Genomic DNA, 21,770 nt, shown 5'->3' with positions numbered 1-21,770 from the left:
CGGAGCAGTTGCCGTACCAGGCGGTGATACAGCCCGCCAGGATGCTCTCGATTGTGCATCTGTAGAAGTTTGTGAGTGCTTTTGGTGACAAGCCGAATTTCTTCAGCCTCCTGAGGTTGAAGAGGCGCTGCTGCGCCTTTTTCACGATGCTGTCTGTGTGAGTGGACCAATTCAGTTTGTCTGTGATGTGTATGCCGAGGAACATAAAACTTGCTACCCTCTCCACTACTGTTCCATCGATGTGGATAGGGGGGTGTTCCCTCTGCTGTTTCCTGAATTCCATAATCATCTCCTTAGTTTTGTTGACGTTGAGTGTGAGGTTATTTTCCTGAGACCACACTCCGAGGGCCCTCACCTCCTCCCTGTAGGCCGTCTCGTCGTTGTTGGTAATCAAGCCTACCACTGTTGTGTCGTCCGCAAACTTGATGATTGAGTTGGAGGCGTGCGTGGCCACGCAGTCGTGGGTGAACAGGGAGTACAGGAGAGGGCTCAGAACGCACCCTTGTGGGGCCCCAGTGTTGAGGATCAGCGGGGTGGAGATGTTGTTGCCTACCCTCACCACCTGGGGGCGGCCCGTCAGGAAGTCCAGTACCCAGTTGCACAGGGCGGGGTCGAGACCCAGGGTCTCGAGCTTGATGACGAGCTTGGAGGGTACTATGGTGTTGAATGCCGAGCTGTAGTCGATGAACAGCATTCTCACATAGGTATTCCTCTTGTCCAGATGGGTTAGGGCAGTGTGCAGTGTGGTTGAGATTGCATCGTCTGTGGACCTATTTGGGCGGTAAGCAAATTGGAGTGGGTCTAGGGTGTCAGGTAGGGTGGAGGTGATATGGTCCTTGACTAGTCTCTCAAAGCACTTCATGATGACGGAAGTGAGTGCTACAGGGCGGTAGTCGTTTAGCTCAGTTACCTTAGCTTTCTTGGGAACAGGAACAATGGTGGCCCTCTTGAAGCATGTGTGAACAGCAGACTGGTATAGGGATTGATTGAATATGTCCGTAAACACACCGGCCAGCTGGTCTGCGCATGCTCTGAGGGCGCGGCTGGGGATGCCGTCTGGGCCTGCAGCCTTGCGAGGGTTAACACGTTTAAATGTCTTACTCACCTCGGCTGCAGTGAAGGAGAGTCCGCATGTTTTCGTTGCAGGCCGTGTCAGTGGCACTGTATTGTCCTCAAAGCGGGCAAAAAAGTTATTTAGTCTGCCTGGGAGCAAGACATCCTGGTCCGTGACTAGGCTGGATGTGTGCGCTCGTGGGACAGATGTGTGCGCTCGTGGGACAGATGTGTGCGCTCGTGGGACAGATGTGTGCGCTCGTGGGACAGATGTGTGCGCTCGTGGGACAGATGTGTGCGCTCGTGGGACAGATGTGTGCGCTCGTGGGACAGATGTGTGCGCTCGTGGGACAGATGTGTGCGCTCGTGGGACAGATGTGTGCGCTCGTGGGACAGATGTGTGCGCTCGTCGGACAGATGTGTGCGCTCGTGGGACATTATGACAATGTTATCAGGATCTGACAGCATTTCAAACGTCATTAGTGGTGTGAGACAGACATCCAATAAGCTATTCAAACTGTCACACCTCTGTGGCTATGTCACTCAGGAAAAATATGATATACATCCACAATGTTCCAGCTGCCCCTCCTCCTCTCCTCTCTTAACCACCAGCGTAATTCCAACCAGTTTCTGCCAATAGACATTTGTGCTCTGAGACAGAAAGCAAGGCTAAAGTCTTGGTAAAGAACTGGTGAGTGAGTGAGTGAGTGAGTGAGTGAGTGAGTGAGTGAGTGAGTGAGTGAGTGAGTGAGTGAGTGAGTGAGTGAGTGAGTGAGTGAGTGAGTGAGTGAGTGAGTGAGTGAGTGAGTGAGTGAGTGAGTGAGTGAGTGAGTGAGTGAGTGAGTGAGTGAGTGAGTGAGTGAGTGAGTGAGTGAGTGAGTGAGTGAGTGAGCGAGCGAGCGATATATATATATAAATCCATCCATGCTCTATCTGGGTATTCTGCTGGGCTGTGTCCGTCCCCAAGGCTAACCATGGCAGAATATGTGACAGCGCCTCTCTCTCTCTCCCTCCCTCCCCCTACTCCTCCTCCTCTCTTCCCCATCTACCCCACATAGCAGTTCCTCACTGGGGCTTAACTGTGACCCAACCCTACCTACATCCCCTGATGGAGGACAAATTCACTATTCCAGGCATCTCTCTTCTCACCATTTCTCTCCCTCCGCCCTTGGGGAATGGCTCCAGCCTGTACCATACTGCTATTCAAGAAGTGACTGACTGCTAGTGATGACATAAAAGATGATGACACAGATGATGATGATGACAATGATGAAGGAGAGCACTGTTCCTCCCTTTATAAAACCTTCAGATAACTCCCAAGGACCAAAAGGTGATTTGTTTCCTGTGAAATAAATGACATATTTTCCATCCGGTTCAGTCTTAATGGCTCCTCCACTAATATCGCTGGAGTCTTTAATGTGATAGATGAAGACGTTTATTGCATTTCTGATCCTGACACCAAACACATGCAATTATTCAATGTGCCAGACTCCAATTCTGCTGAGAATAGATAATGAAGTTCTCGTGCGACAGAGACAGAGAGAGAGAGTATAAGAGAGAAAAAGAGTAAGGATAAAATAAGGAGGGAGAAAAGTATTATTAATAGCCAGAAATAAGTGAAGACCTTGGCCTTAATCTAACAATATTTAGCAATTGTCATTATGCATAAATTATTGTTTGCGTTGCAACACATTTTAATTTCTCTGTGTGCATACAATGTGTGAAGTGAAGACAAAGTGACCCTCATGGAACTCGGCTTACATGTCTAGTTCAACTAAAATTGGATTGAGTCTATGGGGCAGCAGCTGAGGACGTGTGCGTTGCCGCACACACACACACACACACACACACACACACACACACACACACACACACACCAGAGTTCTCTAACAGCCTTCTGTAATAGAACAGTCAAACCCACAGCAGTGTTATTTAACATTCAGCCAGGCCACACAGCACAGCGCCTGTGTTTCCACTAGGAGAGGGGAGCAAGGGGGGCAAGGAGAAAGAGAGAGGGGGGGGGGTATGAAAAGAGAAAGATTGAGTGGCAGGGAGAGAGAGGAAGACAGAGAGAAGAGGAGACAGGGACAGAGAGAAGAGGAGACAGGGACAGAGAGAAGAGGAGAGAGGGCCAGAGAGAAGAGGAAACAGGGACAGAGAGAAGAGGAGACAGGGACAGAGAGAAGAGGAGAGAGAGAGACAGAGAGAAGAGGAGACAGGGACAGAGAGAAGAGGAGAGAGGGCCAGAGAGAAGAGGAGAGAGGGCCAGAGAGAAGAGGAGACAGGGACAGAGAGAAGAGGAGAGAGGGACAGAGAGAAGAGGAGAGAGGGACAGAGATAAGAGGAGACAGGGACAGAGAGAAGAGGAGACAGGGACAGAGAGAAGAGGAGAGAGGGCCAGAGAGAAGAGGAGAGAGGGACAGAGAGAAGAGGAGACAGGGACAGAGAGAAGAGGAGAGAGGGACAGAGAGAAGAGGAGAGAGGGACAGAGAGAAGAGGAGAGAGGGCCAGAGAGAAGAGGAGAGAGGGATAGAGAGAAGAGGAGAGAGGGATAGAGAGAAGAGGAGAGAGGGACAGAGAGAAGAGGAGAGAGGGACAGAGATAAGAGGAGACAGGGACAGAGAGAAGATGAGACAGGGACAGAGAGAAGAGGAGAGAGGGACAGAGAGAAGAGGAGAGAGGGACAGAGATAAGAGGAGACAGGGACAGAGAGAAGAGGAGACAGGGACAGAGAGAAGAGGAGAGGGGGCCAGAGAGAAGAGGAGAGAGGGACAGAGAGAAGAGGAGACAGGGACAGAGAGAAGAGGAGAGAGGGACAGAGAGAAGAGGAGAGAGGGACAGAGAGAAGAGGAGAGAGGGCCAGAGAGAAGAGGAGAGAGGGATAGAGAGAAGAGGAGAGAGGGATAGAGAGAAGAGGAGAGAGGGACAGAGATAAGAGGAGACAGGGACAGAGAGAAGAGGAGACAGGGACAGAGAGAAGAGGAGAGAGGGACAGAGAGAAGAGGAGAGAGGGACAGAGAGAAGAGGAGACAGGGACAGAGAGAAGAGGAGAGAGAGACAGAGAGAAGAGGAGACAGGGACAGAGAGAAGAGGAGAGAGGGACAGAGAGAAGAGGAGACAGGGACAGAGAGAAGACTAGTGGTGCTTCCGGGTTGGAGCGATCTGGTCGCATCCGCGCTTCGGTCTGCAGGTTGTATAACTTTTTCATTACATTTCATTACATTTCATTATAGTACAACGGTCTGATTTGTCTAATCTTAGCAATTTCCTCTTAGCTAGCTACATAGTCGTCGTTGTATCAAAGATAATTGCGTAATTATCGTATTTCGTCGTCTCCTATCTGTCCAACACGTTCACCGTCTACCGTAGCACTGTAGTACTATCACACTCAACTGAACGTCTTGATTAGTGTAGTGTTAGCTAGCTACATAGCTAGCTACATAGTTGTCTTTGCTGTCTTCGTATCCAAGATAATTGTGTAGCTTAGAGTGTGGAGTCTTAGAGTGATAATTGCGTTATTATTGTATTTCGTCGCCCTCCTATCTGCCTAGCAGCTAGCATACGTTCACCGGCTACCGTAGCACTGTAGTAACTATCACACTCAACCGAACGACTTGATTAGTGTAGTATTAGATAGCTACATAGTTGTCTTTGCTGTCTTCGTATCCAAGATAATTGTGTAGTTTAGAGTGTGTAGTCTTAGAGTGATTATCTTAATTCACCGAGGTTAGCTAGCCAGCTATTTTGTCGTCCTTAACGTAGGAGACACTCCTAGCTAGCCAATAGCCAGCCAACGTCTACTGAATAGAACTTTCGCATTCCGGTCGCATTCGCGTCGCTCCACAGGTAGTATCACTTTTTCACTTCATTTCATTACAGTCCCAACGGTGTGATTTGTTTGATCGCAGCTAGCTACATAGCTAGCTACATAGCCGTCTTTGTTTCAAAGATAATTGTGTAGTCTAGAGCGATTTTCTAGGTTAGCTAGCCAGCTATTGTCGTTCTCCTACGCAACGTAACGTAACCAACACTGCTAGCTAGCCAGCTAGCTCCCGATAAGCAGCATTGTAGAAACTTCACACTCAACGGTACGACTTGATTAGGGTAGTGTCAACAACGCAGCTAGCCTACCCCAGCAGTACTCTATCATTTTAATCATTTTAGTCAATTAGATTCTTGCTACGTAAGCTTAACTTTCTGAACATTCGAGACGTGTAGTCCACTTGTCATTCCAATCTCCTCTGCATTAGCGTAGCCTCTTCTCTAGCCTGTCAACTATGTGTCTGTCTATCCCTGTTCTCTCCTCTCTGCACAGACCATACAAACGCTCCACACCGCATGGCCGCAGCCACCCTAATCTGGTGGTCCCAGCGCGCACGACCCACGTGGAGTTCCAGGTCTCCGGTAGCCTCTGGAACTGCCGATCTGCGGCCAACAAGGCAGAGTTCATCTCAGCCTATGTCTCCCTCCAGTCCCTCGACTTCTTGGCTCTGACGGAAACATGGATCACCACAGACAACACCGCTACTCCTACTGCTCTCTCTTCGTCCGCCCACGTGCTCTCGCACACCCCGAGAGCTTCTGGTCAGCGGGGTGGTGGCACCGGGATCCTCATCTCTCCCAAGTGGTCATTCTCTCTTTCTCCCCTTACCCATCTGTCTATCGCCTCCTTTGAATTCCATGCTGTCACAGTTACCAGCCCTTTCAAGCTTAACATCCTTATCATTTATCGCCCTCCAGGTTCCCTCGGAGAGTTCATCAATGAGCTTGATGCCTTGATAAGCTCCTTTCCTGAGGACGGCTCACCTCTCACAGTTCTGGGCGACTTTAACCTCCCCACGTCTACCTTTGACTCATTCCTCTCTGCCTCCTTCTTTCCACTCCTCTCCTCTTTTGACCTCACCCTCTCACCTTCCCCCTACTCACAAGGCAGGCAATACGCTCGACCTCATCTTTACTAGATGCTGTTCCTCCACTAACCTCACTGCAACTCCCCTCCAAGTCTCCGACCACTACCTTGTATCCTTTTCCCTCTCGCTCTCATCCAACACTTCCCACACTGCCCCTACTCGGATGGTATCGCGCCGTCCCAACCTTCGCTCTCTCTCCCCGCTACTCTCTCCTCTTCCATCCTATCATCTCTTCCCTCTGCTCAAACCTTCTCCAACCTATCTCCTGATTCTGCCTCCTCAACCCTCCTCTCCTCCCTTTCTGCATCCTTTGACTCTCTATGTCCCCTATCCTCCAGGCCGGCTCGGTCCTCCCCTCCCGCTCCGTGGCTCGACGACTCATTGCGAGCTCACAGAACAGGGCTCCGGGCAGCCGAGCGGAAATGGAGGAAAACTCGCCTCCCTGCAGACCTGGCATCCTTTCACTCCCTCCTCTCTACATTTTCCTCCTCTGTCTCTGCTGCTAAAGCCACTTTCTACCACTCTAAATTCCAAGCATCTGCCTCTAACCCTAGGAAGCTCTTTGCCACCTTCTCCTCCCTCTTGAATCCTCCTCCCCCTCCCCCTCCTCCCTCTCTGCAGATGACTTCGTCAACCATTTTGAAAAGAAGGTCGACGACATCCGATCCTCGTTTGCTAAGTCAAACGACACCGCTGGTTCTGCTCACACTGCCCTACCCTGTGCTCTGACCTCTTTCTCCCCTCTCTCTCCAGATGACATCTCACGTCTTGTGACGGCCGGCCGCCCAACAACCTGCCCGCTTGACCCTATCCCCTCCTCTCTTCTCCAGACCATCTCCGGTGACCTTCTCCCTTACCTCACCTCGCTCATCAACTCATCCCTGACCGCTGGCTACGTCCCTCCCGTCTTCAAGAGAGCGAGAGTTGCACCCCCTTCTGAAAAAACCTACACTCGATCCCTCCGATGTCAACAACTACAGACCAGTATCCCTTCTTTCTTTTCTCTCCAAAACTCTTGAACGTGCCGTCCTTGGCCAGCTCTCCCGCTATCTCTCTCAGAATGACCTTCTTGATCCAAATCAGTCAGGTTTCAAGACTAGTCATTCAACTGAGACTGCTCTTCTCTGTATCACGGAGGCGCTCCGCACTGCTAAAGCTAACTCTCTCTCCTCTGCTCTCATCCTTCTAGACCTATCGGCTGCCTTCGATACTGTGAACCATCAGATCCTCCTCTCCACCCTCTCCGAGTTGGGCATCTCCGGCGCGGCCCACGCTTGGATTGCGTCCTACCTGACAGGTCGCTCCTACCAGGTGGCGTGGCGAGAATCCGTCTCCTCACCACGCGCTCTCACCACTGGTGTCCCCCAGGGCTCTGTTCTAGGCCCTCTCCTATTCTCGCTATACACCAAGTCACTTGGCTCTGTCATAACCTCACATGGTCTCTCCTATCATTGCTATGCAGACGACACACAATTAATCTTCTCCTTTCCCCCTTCTGACGACCAGGTGGCGAATCGCATCTCTGCATGTCTGGCAGACATATCAGTGTGGATGACGGATCATCACCTCAAGCTGAACCTCGGCAAGACGGAGCTGCTCTTCCTCCCGGGAAGGACTGCCCGTTCCATGATCTCGCCATCACGGTTGACAACTCCATTGTGTCCTCGTCCCAGAGCGCTAAGAACCTTGGCGTGATCCTGGACAACACCCTGTCGTTCTCAAATAACATCAAGGCGGTGGCCCGTTCCTGTAGGTTCATGCTCTACAACATCCGCAGAGTACGACCCTGCCTCACACAGGAAGCGGCGCAGGTCCTAATCCAGGCACTTGTCATCTCCCGTCTGGATTACTGCAACTCGCTGTTGGCTGGGCTCCCTGCCTGTGCCATTAAACCCCTACAACTCATCCAGAACGCCGCAGCCCGTCTGGTGTTCAACCTTCCCAAGTTCTCTCACGTCACCCCGCTCCTCCGCTCTCTCCACTGGCTTCCAGTTGAAGCTCGCATCCGCTACAAGACCATGGTGCTTGCCTACGGAGCTGTGAGGGGAACGGCACCTCACTACCTCCAGGCTCTGATCAGGCCCTACACCCAAACAAGGGCACTGCGTTCATCCACCTCTGGCCTGCTCGCCTCCCTACCACTGAGGAAGTACAGTTCCCGCTCAGCCCAGTCAAAACTGTTCGCTGCTCTGGCCCCCCAATGGTGGAACAAACTCCCTCACGACGCCAGGACAGCGGAGTCAATCACCACCTTCCGGAGACACCTGAAACCCCACCTCTTTAAGGAATACCTAGGATAGGATAAAGTAATCCTTCTCCCCCCCTTAAAAGACCTAGATGCACTATTGTAAAGTGGCTGTTCCACTGGATGTCATAAGGTGAAAGCACCAATTTGTAAGTCGCTCTGGATAAGAGCGTCTGCTAAATGACTTAAATGTAAATGTAAATGTAAGAGGAGAGAGGGACAGAGAGAAGAGGAGAGAGGGACAGAGAGAAGAGGAGAGAGGGCCAGAGAGAAGAGGAGAGAGGGACAGAGAGAAGAGGAGAGAGGGCCAGAGAGAAGAGGAGAGAGGGATAGAGAGAAGAGGAGAGAGGGACAGAGAGAAGAGGAGAGAGGGACAGAGATAAGAGGAGACAGGGACAGAGTGAAGAGGAGACAGGGACAGAGAGAAGAGGAGAGAGGGCCAGAGAGAAGAGGAGACAGGGACAGAGAGAAGAGGAGAGAGGGACAGAGAGAAGAGGAGAGTGGGCCAGAGAGAAGAGGAGACAGGGATAGAGAGAAGAGTAGACAGAGACAGAGAGAAGAGGAGAGAGGGCCAGAGAGAGGAGGAGAGATGGGACAGAGAGAAGAGGAGAGAGGGACAGAGAGAAGAGGAGAAAGGGGAAAAAGACTGCTGTGGATGACTGGTCTCTTTCTCTGGGAGTTATGACCAGATGACATCTCTTTCTGTGCCAGATACAGTCACATTACCTTGGAGCAACCATTTAATATCAAGACAAACTACCAGGGTACTGTTGATAACTCTTCAGGCACTGTAGTAGGCTAGCTACTCTGGGTACATTTTAATCAGACTCGTGGTGTTCTGCCCATGATGAATGGGCATGAGCTGAACAATGTAGCAAACAATGGGCCCTTCTTTAAGACACAAACACACGCCGGGTAATTCCTCTCCTTACTGCTCACTCAGAGACACCCTGGTGCTGCACAGGAAATGGTTATTTTTCTTTCCTAAATTCTTTAAATTGTTTCCCTGACGGCAGAGACCATTTATAACCAATGGTCCGGGCTATTTCCCAGGGCACCAGCTTCTTGGAGTGGTCCGGTTCACATTATTTCACCACAAAGGTCCCAGTAGCATAAAATGGACTGGTGGTGGAGATATATCTAATCTATGTTCATCAGCATAATCACAGGAAACATAACTAATGCCAATGTTAAATAACTTAGATTTTATATACAGACATTTTATATACAGCTGGACTCCAGTGCCAACACAAATAATGACTTGTGCAAAGCCCCAGTGATGACAAAGTCTTAAAATGGGCATAATCACTTACTCAGTGCAACCACAAAGCTGAGACTGCAGATTACAAGAGAGTGAGCGAGTGAGAGACGGAGAGTGAGAGGGAGAGAGAGAGAGAGAGAGAGAGAGAGAGAGAGAGAAAAGGGACAGTGGGAAAGAGAAAGGGGGAGAGCAAGAGAGAAATAAAGAGAGAGAGAGTGAGACCAAATAATGCCATAATAATAATAATACAAAATCCAGAAAAGAGACATTCAATTCTACAACCTCCTGAAAGGAAGCGATTTCCAAACCTTCCATAGCAAAGCCATCACCTACAGAGAGATGAACCTGGAGAAGAGTCCCCTAAGCAAGCTGGTCCTGGGGCTCTGTTCACAAACACAAACAGACCCCACATCCCCAGGACAGCAACATAATTAGACCCAAACAAATCATGAGAAACCAACAAGATAATTACTTGACACATTGGATTTTTTTTTTTTTAATGATCAATATTAGGCCCTAAACAGAGAGTACTATACACAGTGGCAGAATACCTGACCACTAAGACTGACTCAAAATTAAATAAATATTTGACTATGTACAGACTCAGTGAGCATAGCCTTGCTATTGAGAAAGGCAGCCAAAGGCAGACCGGGCTCTCCAGAGAAGATAAGCTATGTGCTCACTGCCCACAAAATGAGGTGGAAACTGAGCTGCACTTCCTAACCTCCTGCCAAATGTATGACCATATTAGAGACACATATTTCCCTCTGATTACACAGATCCTCAAAGTATTAGAAAACAAACCCAGTTTTGATAAACTCCCATATCTACTGGGTGAAATACCACAGTGTGCCATCACAGCAGCAAGATTTCCGACCTGTTGCCACAAGAAAAGGGCAACCAGTGAAGAACAAACACAATTGTAAATACAACCCATTTTTATGTTTATTTATTTTCCCTTTTGTGATTGAACTATTTGCACATAATATGACATTTGTAATGTCTTTATTCTTTTGGAACTTTTGTGAGTGTAATGTTTACTGTAAATTTTTATAGTTTTTTAAAAATGTTGTTTATTGTCTAGTTCACTTGCTTTGGCAATGTTATCATATGTTTCCCATGCCAATAAAGCCCTTAAATTGAATTGAATTGAGAGAGAGAGAGAGAAAGAGCTTAGTCAGAGCCAGGGGTGGGCTTAGTGATTTGGAGGCCCCCGTCAGAGGCCAGTCTGTATTACCTTTTAATGTGCCATGAACACAACCAGTCATGTTTTTATCTGATTGTCAAATAATCACCAAAATAATTCCAGCATCCGAACAATGTGCACTGTGCACCCGCCAACTTTCCTTCAATTCGCAAGAGGCTGAAACTATCTCCCCGGCGAAAGCATCCGAGCTAGCGAAACAGCAGCCCTCTGTCTTACTAAATGTAGCCCATGTATCTGATGCTGTCTAGCCAAAACAAAGTATGACATGCCAGACAGAGTCAGATAAATGGGCTACACATACTGTACATGTCCTCTGCTTAGATGACGATGGCAGTTTTATCAGCAGCACCTGCCTTTTTACTGAAGAAATGTGTATTGTATCCTCTTAGAGTCCGAGGACAAAGGGCTGGGTCGAGAACCAGTCTTTCCTAAATAGCAAAATGGGGTGGAGACCAGATGTAAATCAGTGACGCCTCGCTACACGTCAAATCAATCAAATGCCTTGCTTGGGGGGAGCTCCAATAGTGTTGTAGGTAGTGAGGATGGTCAGGAAATCGCTGATAAAAATCTCCATCAAAATAGGTATGTTGGATTGTGTATTGAGCACATTTCTGACAAAACAGTTTTTCCCCCAGGTTTTCTTCCATTTTCTGCAATGTTGCAAACTAGCATACGGACCAACTCTCTGCAAAATGTGTCCTATCCAGACAGACAGACAGACAGACAGACAGACAGACAGACAGACAGACAGACAGACAGACAGACAGACAGACAGACAGACAGACAGACAGACAGACAGAGAGAGAGAGAGAGAGAGAGAAAGGGAGAGAGAGAGACAGATAGAGAGAAAGAGACAGAGAGAGACAGAAAAACAGAGAGCGACAGAGACAGAGAGAGAAAGAGACAGAGAGAGAGAAAGGGAGAGAGAGAGAGAGAGAGAGAGAGAAAGAGAGACAGAGAGAGGGAGAGACAGAGAGAGGGAGAGACAGAGAGTGACAGGGAGAGATAGAGAGAGAGAGAGCGACAGACAGACATAGAGAGAGAGAAACAGACAGAGACAGGGAGAGACAGAGAGAGGGAGAGACAGAGAGAGAGACAGGGAGAGAGAGAGAGAGAGAGAGAGAGAGAGACAGACAGACAGAGAGAGAGAGAAACAGACAGAGACAGGGAGAGACAGAGAGAGAGAAAGAGACATAGAGAGAGAGAAAGGGAGAGAGAGAGAGAGACAGATAGAGAGAAAGAGACAGAGAGAGAGACAGGGAGAGATAGAGAGAGACCAAATCATGAGAAAACAAAAAGATAATTACTTAACACATTGGAAAGAATTAACAAAAAGACAGAGCAAACTAGAATGCTATTTGGCCCTACACAGAGAGTACACAGCGGCAGAATACCTGACCACTGTGACTGACCCAAAATTAAGGAAAGCTTTGACTATGTACAGACTCAGTGAGCATAGCCTTGCTATTGAGAAAGGCCGAGGCAGACATGGCTCTCAAGAGAAGACAGGCTATGTGCTCACTGCCCACAAAATGAGGTGGAAACTGAGCTGCACTTCCTAACCTCCTGCCCAATGTATGACCATATTAGAGAGACATATTTCCCCAGATTACACAGATCCACAAAGAATTTGAAAACAAATCCAATTTTGAAAAACTCCCATATCTTTTGGGTGAAATTCCACAGTGTGCCATCACAGCAGCAATATTTGTGACCTGTTGCCACAAGAAAAGGGCAACCAGTGAAGAACAAACACCATTGTAAATACAACCCATATTTATGCTTATTCATTTTATCTTGTGTCCTTTAACTATTTGTACATTGTATATATATATATAATATGACATTTGTAATGTCTTTACTGTTTTGAAACTTCTGTATGTGTAATGTTTACTGTTAATTTTTGTTGTTTTTCACTTTATATATATTCACTTTGTATGTTGTCTACCTCACTTGCTTTGGCAATGTTAACACATGTTTCCCATGCCAATAAAGCCCTTGAATTGAATTGAAATTGAGGGAGAGAGAGACAGACAGACAAAGAGAGAGAGAAACAGACAGAGACAGGGAGAGACAGAGAGAGAGAGAGAGAGAGAAAGGGAGAGAGAGAGAGACAGATAGAGAGAAAGAGACAGAGAGAGACAGAAAAACAGAGAGCGACAGAGACAGAGAGAGAAAGAGACAGAGAGAGAGAAAGGGAGAGAGAGAGACAGAGAGAGAGACAGAGAGAGAGAGAGAGACAGAGAGAGAGAGAGAGAGAGAGCAGCAAAGAGTAATTGCCCATCACTCGTATAATCTGTGTAGGGCTAGGCAGGAATATAGGGACATGGGAGGAGGGGACATCCCCAGAGATTTTACACTACACCACTTCTAAAATCTTAACAACTTGGACGTGGTCACATTTCATGATTTCCTTGTCCCAAATCTTTCCTTCCTTCCATCCTCAACCCCAGGACGTGGCTGCTCACATTACACAATGATTCCCTAGTTTATCCTGCCCTGCATTTCTCGGGTTGTCGTAGGAAAAAAATGCTGACACGCAAACAGCTGTTTTATAAGTGTGCACATTATTATGTGCGGAAACATTTTTAAAAAGCCGGAGGCGCAGAATATGAACTTAATATGAAATAATAACGATAATAGGAAATGATTCAGTTCATAGGGTTTCACCCCGATCTGGGACGGCAAAAACGGGGGAATTTGTGGCAAAATTGTGCAGAGCTGTTCAGATAGTTAATGCAATCCCTGGTTTGTCTGTACCATCACCACCTTCATAAGCTGAACAGATAAGGTTATCATTAACCAAAGCAAGATCAGCAAACATTCACACTGGCTGCTGTCTCCTCAGTCTCTCTACACCTTGTGTACTTGAATTTCCAACTGGAAACGGGAAAGGCTTAGAGACCACAGGAGTTAAGCCTTATCTTTCACCAAGGACATCTCTTTAGATACCAATCTAAAGCACCGCATTGAGGGCTTGGGAAGAAAATCTATGTTACTTCAACTCAAAAGAGCAAGCAAGCAGAATTTCCCTGCCAACGCATTTAACATTTACATCCTAGTGTCTACGGCCTTATCGGCATCCTCATCAACACACACACACACACACACACACACACACACACACACACACACACACACACACACACACACACACACACACACACACACACACACACACACACACACACACACACACGCAGCATTGTTATACATTGGGAAAACATTCTCTAATACTTTCATCATTCTGATGTTAGTTTCTCTGTCCACAGAATAATGTGTCTGGTTGGCTTCCTAATGGCAAACACTGGCCCAGAGGACTGGGACTACTGAGATGATAGGACAGCCCTGATGCAGTAAACATGAATACATTACAAACCCTATCTAATGTCTGTTCATAGAAATAAACCACTGAACTGCATACAGTACCACCACAGTATTGTCTGTCTATGAATTCAGTACATGATACCACACAATAAACACAATAGATATTAACATCAAATATTGTTGTATTGCACTGAAAAATGTGCCAATCATTTCACCAGCTGTCCAAATTTCATTGGTTTTGAACTCACCTCATCAAAGCCACTGTCCTCTTTCTTGAAAGCTGAAAATAGAGGGGGAAAGAAAATCAGGCTCACATTGACGTCTTTTGAACAGGGAACAAACACAGTGACTACAACCACAGTGTGCACTCACTCATGACCCATACACACACGCACACACATACACACACACACACAGCCCTGTAATTGTGTCCTGATTTCCTATTCATGTGATATAGATTCATTTTGCTTCCTTCATTAAGGCAGACACTCAGGCAGACAGTTTGAGGACAATCAACATGATCCGACAATGGCAGCATTCAGAAGAAGAGTTTGTTTGTGCTTTATCAGACAGACCTTTCAGAAACTGCATCATCTTTAGTAAACTAGTGAATGGCTGGGAACACACCTGGGTTCACTTCAAATAGTATTTGAAATCTTTAAATAAACTTTAGCTGTGCTTGATCGATCTTGCCTGGTGCAACAGAACCAATAGAATAGTCCCAAAAGTGCACACCCCACCCAAATGGCATTCTAGGCAGGCTTAAGCAAACGCTAAAAGTACATTTGAAAGATTTCAAACAATATTTGAACCCAGGTGTGGCAGGGAAAGATCAACACAACACTAGCAGCCCATTGTTGTGACTGAGGAGCTCTCGTCTTCTCTCTCCACTATAACTATAATCACAGGAAGTCATAGTGATTGCACTGGCCAGCTACATTCTTTGTATTTATGAAAAGGAATGTAAACAACACTGTGTTGCCGGTGTGATTGTTTCCTCCTTGACAGCTAGATGTACTGTATGCTACATTCAGTGCCAACCAGATCTTATCTTTAGCTTTGTTTTTATTGTGAAAGACAAACCAATCCACATTGTCTGGGAAGAAGTGCTGAAAAATGCTTTTTGGTAACATAGCCTAGTAAATATATTTTCAATTACAAAGTTTAATAACGAAGTCAATCATAATTATCTGATTGGAGGGTATGTCACGACTTCCGCCGAAGTTGGTCCCTCTCCTTATTCGGGCCGTGTTCGGCGGTCGGCGTCACCGATCAGCCATCGCTGATCCTCTTTTCATTTTCCTTTGGTTTTGTCTTGTCTTGTATCACACCTGGTTCCAATCCCATTCATTACATGTTGTGTATTTAACCCTCTGTTCCCCCTCATTGTCCTTGTCGGGTGATTGTTTTTTTTTTGTAAGCATTGTGCAAGTTATGTTCTGGTGTGTGACGGGTTTTGTACCCACTTGTATGATTTTGTATATTTTGGTTTTCTGAGCACTTATTAAACTGCTCCGTTTTATACCAAGTTCGATCTCCTGCGCCTGACTTCCCTGCCACCAGCACGCACCCTTACAGGGTATCACAACTAATCTGTTACAATGAGACAGGGGAAGTTACAGATGGGAGTAACGGTATTTTGTTTGGCCTTGATGTAAAATGACTTATTCATGTCCTCATTGTTTTGAGGCAGAGTCATCTAGACACAGAGACAAAGAATTGCATCTTTCTCATCATAGAACAGAGACACATAAATGAGAGGAGAATTTCCTCAATGTAGAAAACACCGCAGGATCATTACAACTACAGTGAATGGGGACTTGAGTCAATACACAAGACTCTGTAGCGTTGTTATTTAGTTCGCACACTCCTTCACATATAAGTCTGACATATTGAACATTTCCAAAACAGAACTAAACATGGACCCGTATTCTAGAACATAAATATAAGATACTGTAAATGATATCATCTGTCTACAAGTCACTGTGTTATACCATGGTAAGGAGGAGCCTAGAAAAGAAAGAATTGCCTACATCAACTGCATGCATTTCTGATCATCAAGGAAAGAACTGTGTGGGAGTCGTACAACATAAAGGGAGACAAACGGGGAGACCGTTTTTGCCCAACCTCACTCGAAAGTAAAGAAGAAAAAACAAATACTCTCACATTTCAGAAACCCAAATCAGCCCATAACTTCTACTGCTTTCCTTTATATCCTACATGAAACATACCCCCCTTGAAGCTACAACTAAACTAACCCCCTTAAATCACTCAGGCTACATTTGCATTCCATGCTTATGGGATGAATGTGAATTTGTAAGCAGAGGAACAAGCTAAAATAAAATGCATGCCATTCTCTTTCCAAACAAAGACAACAAACGATGCAACGTTTCATCCATGTGGGATATATACATTCATTATTCTACAGTAAAGCAAGTTATTATTTATGGTGACAAAGTAACATATAAAGGTTAAATAAAGGTTAAATAAAACGTGTTTTATATATATTGACATATACAGTAGGCCAGGGTTCCACAACTGGCGGTCCATGGGTGATTTTATATTTTTAATAAAATCATATATATTTTTTTATTATTGTTATTATTGTTGGACATAAAAGAGTGATTTTAATTTGGGAAATCGGTTGCAAAGTATTCCCACACAAAATACAGAGATATACAGTGTATGCGACCTTGTACAAATGTAAGCAAGGTTTGAAATTCTTATATTTTAGTCAATTTGCAGTCTACAAATGATTTGTAATTATGTTCCGGGCCCCTGACCATCTGCTCAAGAAAAAATCAGCCCGTAGCTGAATCTAGATGATCCCTGAAGTAGGCCAACAGTCTCATCCCAGCTAACCTCAGCTAAGGTCAGAAGGCTGCATTGTCATAGCGATGTACTGGAAATACACAGTAACAGTTAAAAGACAAGCATAGAGTTGTGAGTTTGCAGATCCTACTGTACAGGAGCTTAGCACAATTAGCAATTGGCATGCAAGGTGGAAGCATAGCCTGGAATAGCAAGGTAGGATAAATAGCCTACAATCAAGGTCCACATCAAATTAGACCATGCTTGTAGCTTGATTGTAGCTACAGCTACAATCATGCCAGCTAGAATGATTGTAGCTGGCAGCTTCATTATAAAGTTCTCGCAAAACACCAGTCTCAACATCAACAGTGAAGAGGCGACTCCGAGATTCTGGCCTTCTAGGCAGAGTTGCAAAGAAAAAGCCATATCTCTGAAGATTAAGATTAAGAAGGGCAAAAGAACACAGACACTGGACAGAGGAACTCTGCCTAGAAGGCCAACATCCCGTATTCGCCTCTTCTCTGTTGACTTTGAGACTAGAGGTCGAGCCATTATGATTTTTCAACGCCAATACTGATTATTGGAGGACCATAAAAGCCGATACCGATTAATCGGCCAATTTTTGTATTTATTTATTTGTAATAATGACAATTACAACAATACTGAATGAACACTTATTTTAACTTAATATAATACATAAATAAAATCAATTTAGCCTTAAGTAAATAATGAAACATGTTCAATTTGGTTTAAATAATGCAAAAACAAAGTGTTGGAGAAGAAAGTAAAAGTGCAATATGTTCCATGTAAAATATGTGCCATGTAAGAAAGCTAACGTTTCAGTTCCTTTCTCAGCACATGAGAACATATGAAAGCTGGTGGTTTCTTTTAACATGAGTCTTCAATATTCCCAGGTAAGAAGTTTTAGGTTGTAGTTATTATAGGAATTATAGGACTATTTCCCTCTATACCATTTGTATTTAATTAACTTTTGACTATTGGATGTTCTTATAGGCACTTTAGTATTGTCAGTGTAACAGTATAGCTTCCGTCCCTCTCCTCGCTCCTCCCTGGGCTCGAACCAGCAACAGGCAGGTCGTTGAGAGGCAGGTCGTTATTGCGTTGGACTAGTTAAGGTTGCAAGATTGGATCCCCCGAGCTGACAAGGTGAAAATCTGTCATTCTGCCCCTGAACAAAGCAGTTAACCCACTGTTCCTAGGCCGTCATTGAAAATAAGAATGTGTTCTTAACTGACTTGCTTAGTTAAATAAAGATTAAATAAAGGTGTATAAAAAAAAGAAAATAGGCAAATCGGCGCCCAAAAATACCGATTTCCGATTGTTATGAAAACTTGAAATCGGCCCTAATTAATCGGCCATTCCGATTAATCGGTCGACCTCTAGTTGAGACTGGTGTTTTACGAGTACTATTTAATGGACCTGCCAGTTGAAGGGGAGGAGGAGTTGAGGACTTGTGAGGCATCTGTTTCTCAAACTAGACACTCTAATGTACTTGTCCTCTTTCTCAGTTGTGCACCGGGGCCTCCCACTCCTCTTTCTATTCTGGTTAGAGCCAGTTTGCGCTGTTCTGTGAAGGGAGTAGTTCACAGCGTTATACGAGATATTCAGTTTCTTGGCCATTTCTCACATGAAATAACCTTCATTTCTCAGAACAAGAATAGACTGACGAGTTTCAGAAGACAATGCTTTGTTTCTGGCCATTTTGAGCCTGTAATCAAATCCACAAATGCTGATGCTTCAGATACTCAACTAGTCTAAAGAAGGCCAGATTTATTTCTTATTTAATCAGAACAACAGTTTTCAGGTGTGCGAACATCATTGCAAAAGGGTTTTCCAATGATCAATTAGTCTTTTAAAATGATAAACTTGGATTAGCTAACACAACGTGCCATTGGAACAGAGGAGTGATGGTTGCTGATAATGGGCCTCTGCACACCTATGTAGATATTCCATAAAAAAATAAGCAGTTTCCAGCTACAATAGTAATTTAAAACATTAATAATGTCTACACTGTATTTCTGATCAATTTGATGTTGTTTTAATGGACAAAAAATTTGCTGTTCTTTCAAAAACAAGGACATTTCTGAGTGACCCCACACTTTTGAACAGTAGTGTAGGTTAAAGAATTAAGGTTAGGGTTAAGGGAAGGGTTAACTAGAAGGGTTAAGGTTAGTATTAGGGTTATGGGGAAGGGTTAGCTAACATGCTAAGTAGTTGCAAAGTAGCTAGAACGTTGTAAGTATTTGCAAAGTTGCTAAATAGCTATAATTCTAAAGTTGTCCAACCTTTCCACCCCGACCAAACACCCTACCTTCATTTTTTTTGCCATAAGTAACAATCGATCTTATGTAATCATACCAAAGGTAACATATTGTACTAATTTGAGAGTCCAGAATATTCAATTACTATGTTACGTGTAGTCTATGAGACCAGGCTGAACTATGATGTGACATTGAGTGTGAGCGTATTATTAGGACATAGCATTATGACTTGGTTACAAGAAGCCCAACTTCTCTAACTAAGCTGTAATGCTCTTTGTTAAACCGTCCGTGAAACACAGACAGACAGTGAGTGATCAATCAATGCCTATATAGTGCAGTGCACCACGTTGATACGCTGATGCAGATATCAGCAGCAACAGTGACCAATATGGACAAGGAAATCCATGCAGCAGAAAAGTCAATGCCGACCTTTTTTTCATGCGGCCTCATATTGGTAAATGTGTCCTCGTCTTGTTGCATCTGAGCCGTTAATTTGGGGGGAGATAATATATAGCAGTCGTCTACATAGGGAGTGATTAGTGGTGAGCCTTTAATGCACCAAACCGTATAGACCAACACCGGGATGAGAGAGAAGAGAGAAGAGAGAGAGAGAGAGAGAGAGAAAGAGAGAGAAGAAAATAGAGAGAGAGACGAGAGAGAGAGATGCAGTGTGTGTACCTGCTTAGATGCCTGAGTTTACGCACGCGGGCCATTTGGATAGCAAGCTTCTTCCAGTTGTACAATAAGCACATCGGCAATTGCCTGATGTTTTATATGGCAGTAATGATAACACTCAACATTAACTAGCCATTTACAATATTCACATAGCTAATATCATATTAGTATTTAGAATGCAATCTGGTTCATATAATTTACGGTCACAGTGTAACAATGTGTTGAATGGCAGCAACACAATGACAGTTATTGTCATAATGCATCATCTTAATGTTGTAAAAGTGATTGCCACCAGTGTGAAACCACCGCTGTTTTTTTGTGTAAAGCTTTTTGTAATAGTGAAATTCCGCTATCGTCCCGACTAGCTGGGGTGGACATTATTAGAATAACTTAGTTCCCCTAGGCTACAGCAGCACCGTTTTCCATAACCGTTAGTACTGCGATAGGCTGTGCATTGTTTCACTATAACCGCTACAGTAGGGGTAGGCTACTCACCTATGCGGCTGAAGCTCTCTGACAAAGTTCTTCGCAACTTTTTCATTTTGCCGATTTTTTCAGCAGGTTGCGAAGCTGGCATCAGGTCACACATCTTGATGGTTGGACTGCAGCAGACAGTGATCTTCACAAAACAGGAGAGGAGCGCAGAGTTCAAACCAAGGGGGTCTCCGTTCTACTACGATGTCAAGAAACAGGAAACGTTTATGCTAACGCTTTTGTTTTCAAAAACACATTGGTGTACTCTTCTCAGGTTTTCTTTGTATCCAACTACATTTCTAAAGTCGGAATTTGCCACAAGATGCCGAGTATGAAGCTGTAAAATAAAACATGCGCTGGCTGATATTCTCTGTTCTCTCTCTGAAACTGAACGGGTTGTTGAGTTCTTTCTTTCTCCCAGTCTCTCTCTCACTCACTCTCTGCTCTGCTCCCCTGCAATCTGGTTGTCATTTTTGGGATTCTCTCTCTCCGGTTTGCGAGAGGGAAGAAAAAAACATACTCCAGCAGAGCTAAAAACCCCGCCCAGGATACGCAACGATTGGCCAAATAAGAACATGGGATTCTGTGATTTGCCAATGATCTATCAATCATGCTTTTGTGCCGCTCGAATACAAAAATACATAAAAATTCTTTGCGCAGGGTTCATAGCCCAGGGAGTCCGCTGTTCAGATAAAAGTAACTCACAAAGAGTGAAAGTGTGATGGCCTACAATACTGTGGAATTTAGCCTACCACAATTAGTTTGGCTATTGTTGATTTATCAAAAATATCTCTTAGCCAATGATGCAAATAACCTAATAATAACAATAATATCAAATACGATCAGGAATGTCTTCCAAATATCCTTTGTTTAAAAAATATTATGGGATTATTTGAACATTTCTTTGTAGTGTTGGGTGGTGTGAAGGGATGTTTGGCCTAGCCCAAGTAGGAAACCGTTAGAATCTATTGAAACTTTATGCAAAAAATGTTTTTATCACAGGCTCTAATGCTTTCTGAGAGGTGTAGAACTTGATATTAGGCCTACACCTGTTAATATAATTTCTCTTAATTTTCATTACCAAAGGACATGATGAGTCAGAGGGCATTAAGCCATTTGGCATCTCCAAATGATTGGTTAGACATGGAGTCATACATTTATTGGATTAAACAAACGCACAGATGCCAGTTTACATTTGATATATTGATATATTTCTGCGTCAACTCCAAAGACAACTGTTTCCCCCACCTAGTTTCCCTTGGTGGTGCAAATCTCCACCGAGAACCTTGATTACCGAGGACCTGGAGAATTAAACATGAAACAAAGCTGAGTTCAAACGGCCAATTATGTCAGCGAATGCGAGTGCATAACAGCTGTATTCTGAGTGTATAACAGCTGTATTCTGAGTGTATAACAGCTGTATTCTGAGTGTATAACAGCTGTATTCTCTGATATGTCTGATGGCAGTATCAAGCACCTGTTTTGAGCCCCACCGGTTTAGCAAACAAACAACAAATATATTTAT

The 21,770-nt window shown here is 44.9% G+C and overlaps 1 protein-coding gene across 1 annotated transcript in view; it reads right to left on the bottom strand.

Moving 5' to 3' along the window:
- The window catches only part of LOC115102465 (cyclin-dependent kinase 14), a 273,353-nt gene extending 252,637 nt beyond the window's left edge, over positions 1–20,716 (bottom strand). The window contains exons 1-2 of the mRNA XM_065008563.1: positions 20,267–20,716; positions 14,252–14,283 (exon numbers count right to left, since the gene is read on the bottom strand). Of these exons, the coding sequence (XP_064864635.1) occupies positions 14,252–14,283; positions 20,267–20,360 (126 nt within the window). The 5' untranslated portion in view covers positions 20,361–20,716. The remainder of the gene's footprint in view (positions 1–14,251; positions 14,284–20,266) is intronic.
- Between the last annotated feature and the right edge of the window lie 1,054 nt (positions 20,717–21,770).

The sequence above is a fragment of the Oncorhynchus nerka genome, linkage group LG3, assembly GCF_034236695.1.
Source record: "Oncorhynchus nerka isolate Pitt River linkage group LG3, Oner_Uvic_2.0, whole genome shotgun sequence".
Classification (NCBI taxonomy): domain Eukaryota; kingdom Metazoa; phylum Chordata; class Actinopteri; order Salmoniformes; family Salmonidae; genus Oncorhynchus; species Oncorhynchus nerka.
This window is presented reverse-complemented; position numbering and strand designations above follow the sequence as displayed.